The sequence below is a fragment of the Oncorhynchus kisutch genome, linkage group LG24, assembly GCF_002021735.2.
Source record: "Oncorhynchus kisutch isolate 150728-3 linkage group LG24, Okis_V2, whole genome shotgun sequence".
Lineage (NCBI taxonomy): Eukaryota > Metazoa > Chordata > Actinopteri > Salmoniformes > Salmonidae > Oncorhynchus > Oncorhynchus kisutch.
The window spans coordinates 45,241,459-45,244,947 of record NC_034197.2 but is presented as its reverse complement, the minus strand read 5'-3'; the positions used below and the strand labels follow the sequence as shown (position 1 = coordinate 45,244,947).

The 3,489-nt window shown below is 43.8% G+C and overlaps 1 protein-coding gene across 1 annotated transcript in view; it reads left to right on the top strand.

The window, feature by feature from the left end:
- LOC109885021 (NF-kappa-B essential modulator-like) overlaps positions 1 to 3,489 on the top strand; it is a 45,939-nt gene that overhangs the window by 9,964 nt on the left and 32,486 nt on the right. The window contains 4 exon segments of the mRNA XM_031803836.1: positions 111 to 174; positions 177 to 298; positions 374 to 432; positions 1,429 to 1,531. Coding sequence (XP_031659696.1) covers positions 111 to 174; positions 177 to 298; positions 374 to 432; positions 1,429 to 1,531 — 348 coding nt within the window.

The window sequence follows — 3,489 nt, the reverse complement described above, 5'->3', positions numbered from 1 at the left end:
TTTCCTTTGTTTTATCTTCTGGTTCTCCCTCACTCCTTATTTCAATACAAGCTTGTTCTATGGCAACATGGAGATATAATATCTATCAAACTTCCTGTCTCTTTCTCTAGCCTGTAGGAGGAGGAAACAACTTTCTCCAGCTGCTGAAGAGCCACAAAGAGGAGTTGGAAGAAGGATGAGAGATCTGAGGAGGAGGAATGAAGAGCTGGAGAAAGAGAGGGAGGAGGGAGAGAGAGAGAGAGACTGCCTTCATCGCTCGGTTGAGCAGCTCCGAACCAAACCGGTGTGTGTGTGTGGTGTTACGGTCATTCTGTGAAGAAATGATAGCTTGGAAACGTGAAGTCTTACTGGGGACTATAATTGTGTTCCTTAGAGTTGTGGTGTTACTGAGGAAACGGTTCAGCGTTCCGATGCCCCGCCCTCCTCTGACAGGTATGCTTTCATTTTCTGACAGTCAGCATCACTTCCTGCAGTGTGTTGATGTCTGCTTCCTGTCTCCTCAGTTCCCACCTGGCCAAACTCACAGAGCAGCTTCAAGCCACACAGGGCAGGTAAGTGTGTCTCACTATTCTGCCTTGTAGTGGTTATGACCTATGATCCTAATATGTTCCTATGTGTGGTGTGGTGTCCGTGTGTGTGGTGTGGTGTCCCTGTGTGTGTGGTGTCCCTGTGTGTGTGGTGTCCGTGTGTGGTGTCCGTGGGTGTGTCCGTGGGTGTGGTGTCTCTGTGTGTGGGGTGTGGTGTCTCTGTGTGTGTGGTGTCTCTGTGTGTGTGGTGTCTCTGTGTGTGTGGTGTCTCTGTGTGTGGTGTCTCTGTGTGTGTGGTGTCTCTGTGTGGTGTCTGGGTGTGTGGTGTCTCTGTGTGTGGGTGTGGTGTCTCTGTGTGTGGTGTGGTGTGGGTGTGGTGTCCCTGTGTGTGGGTGTGTGGTGTCCCTGTGTGTGGTGTGGTGTCCCTGTGTGTGGTGTGGTGTCCCTGTGTGTGTGGTGTGGTGTCCCTGTGTGTGTGGTGTCCCTGTGTGTGTGGTGTGGTGTCTCTGTGTGTGGGTGTGGTGTCCCTGTGTGTGGTGTCCCTGTGTGTGTGGTGTGGTGTCTCTGTGTGTGGGTGTGGTGTCCCTGTGTGTGGGTGTGGCGTCCCTGTGTGTGTGGTGTTGTGTGGTGTCCGTGGGTGTGGTGTCCCTGTGTGTGTGGTGTGGTGTCTCTGTGTGTGGGTGTGGTGTCCCTGTGTGTGGTGTCCCTGTGTGTGGTGTGTGTGGTGGTGTGGTGTCCCTGTGTGTGTGGTGTCCCTGTGTGTGTGGTGTCCCTGTGTGTGTGGTGTGGTGTCCCTGTGTGTGTGGTGTCCCTGTGTGGTTGGTGTGGTGTCCCTGTGTGTGTGGTGTGGTGTCCCTGTGTGTGTGTGTGTGTGTGTGTGTGTGTGTGTGTGTGTGTGTAGGTACAGAGAGCTGCAGGAGCAGTTAGATTCCCTCCAGAAGAGTTCAGCTCAGAGAGACAGAACTGAAGTGCTGCTTAAACAGAAGGACAAGGACTGTACCCAGGTACACACTACTACTATACTATACTACACTATACTACACACTATACTATACTATACACTATACTACACACTATACTATACTATACACTATACTACACTATACTACACACTACACGCTATACTACACTATACTACACACTACACACTATACTATACACTACACTATACTATACCACCCTATACCACACTATACTACACTATACTACACTATACCACACACTATACTACACTATACCACACACTATACTACACACTATACTACACTATACTACACACACACTACACACACACTACACACACACTACACACTACACTATACTACACACTACACTATACTACACACTACACTACACTATACTACACACTACACTATACTACACTATACTACACACTATACTACACTACACACTACACTACACACTACACTACACACCATACACTATACTACACTACACACTATACTATACTACACACTACACTATACTACACACTACACTACACTATACTACCACTACACTATACTACACTATACTACACACTATACTACACTACACACTACACTACACACTACACTACACACCATACACTATACTACACACTACACTACACCACTATACTATACTACACACTATACTACACACTACACTACACACTATACTATACTACACTATACTACACACTACACTACACACTATACTATACTACACTATACTACACACTATACTACACACTACACTACACACTATACTATACTAGACACTATACTACACTATACTACACACTATACTATACTACACACTACACTACACACCATACACTACACTACACACTATACTATACTACACACTATACTACACACTATACTACACACTACACTATACTACACACTATACTATACTACACACTATACTACACACTACACTACACACTATACTATACTACACACTACACTATACTACACACTTCACTATACTACACACTATACTATACTACACACTATACTACACACTACACTACACACTATACTATACTACACACTACACTACACACCATACACTACACTACACACTATACTACACACTACACTACACACTATACTATACTACACACTATACTACACACTACACTATACTACACACTATACTACACACTACACTATACTACACACTATACTATACTACACACTATACTACACACTACACTATACTACACACTATACTATACTACACACTATACTACACACTACACTACACACTATACTATACTACACACTATACTACACACTACACTACACTACACACTATACTATACTATACTATACTACACACTACACCACACTACACTAGACTATACACTATACTACACTATACTACACACTACACTACACTACACACTATACTATACTACACACTATACTACACTATACTACACTATACTACACACTATACTACACACTATGCTACACACTATACTGCACACTACACACTATACTCTACACTACACACTATACTACACACTACACTACACACTATACTATACTACACACTATACTACACACTACACTACACACCATACACTATACTACACACTATACTACACACTACACACCATACTCTACACTACACTACACTATACACTACACTACACACTATACTATACTACACACTACACTGCACTACACTACACACTACACTACACTATACACTACACTACACACTATACTATACTACACACTATACTACACACTACACTACACTATACACTACACTATACACTATACACTACGCACTACACACACTGTACCCAGGTACACTCTACACACACTGTACCCAGGCACACACTACACACACACTGTACCCAGGTACACTCTACACACACTGTACCCAGGCGCACACTACACACACACTGTACCCAGGTACACTCTACACACACTGTACCCAGTGTACTACACTACACTAT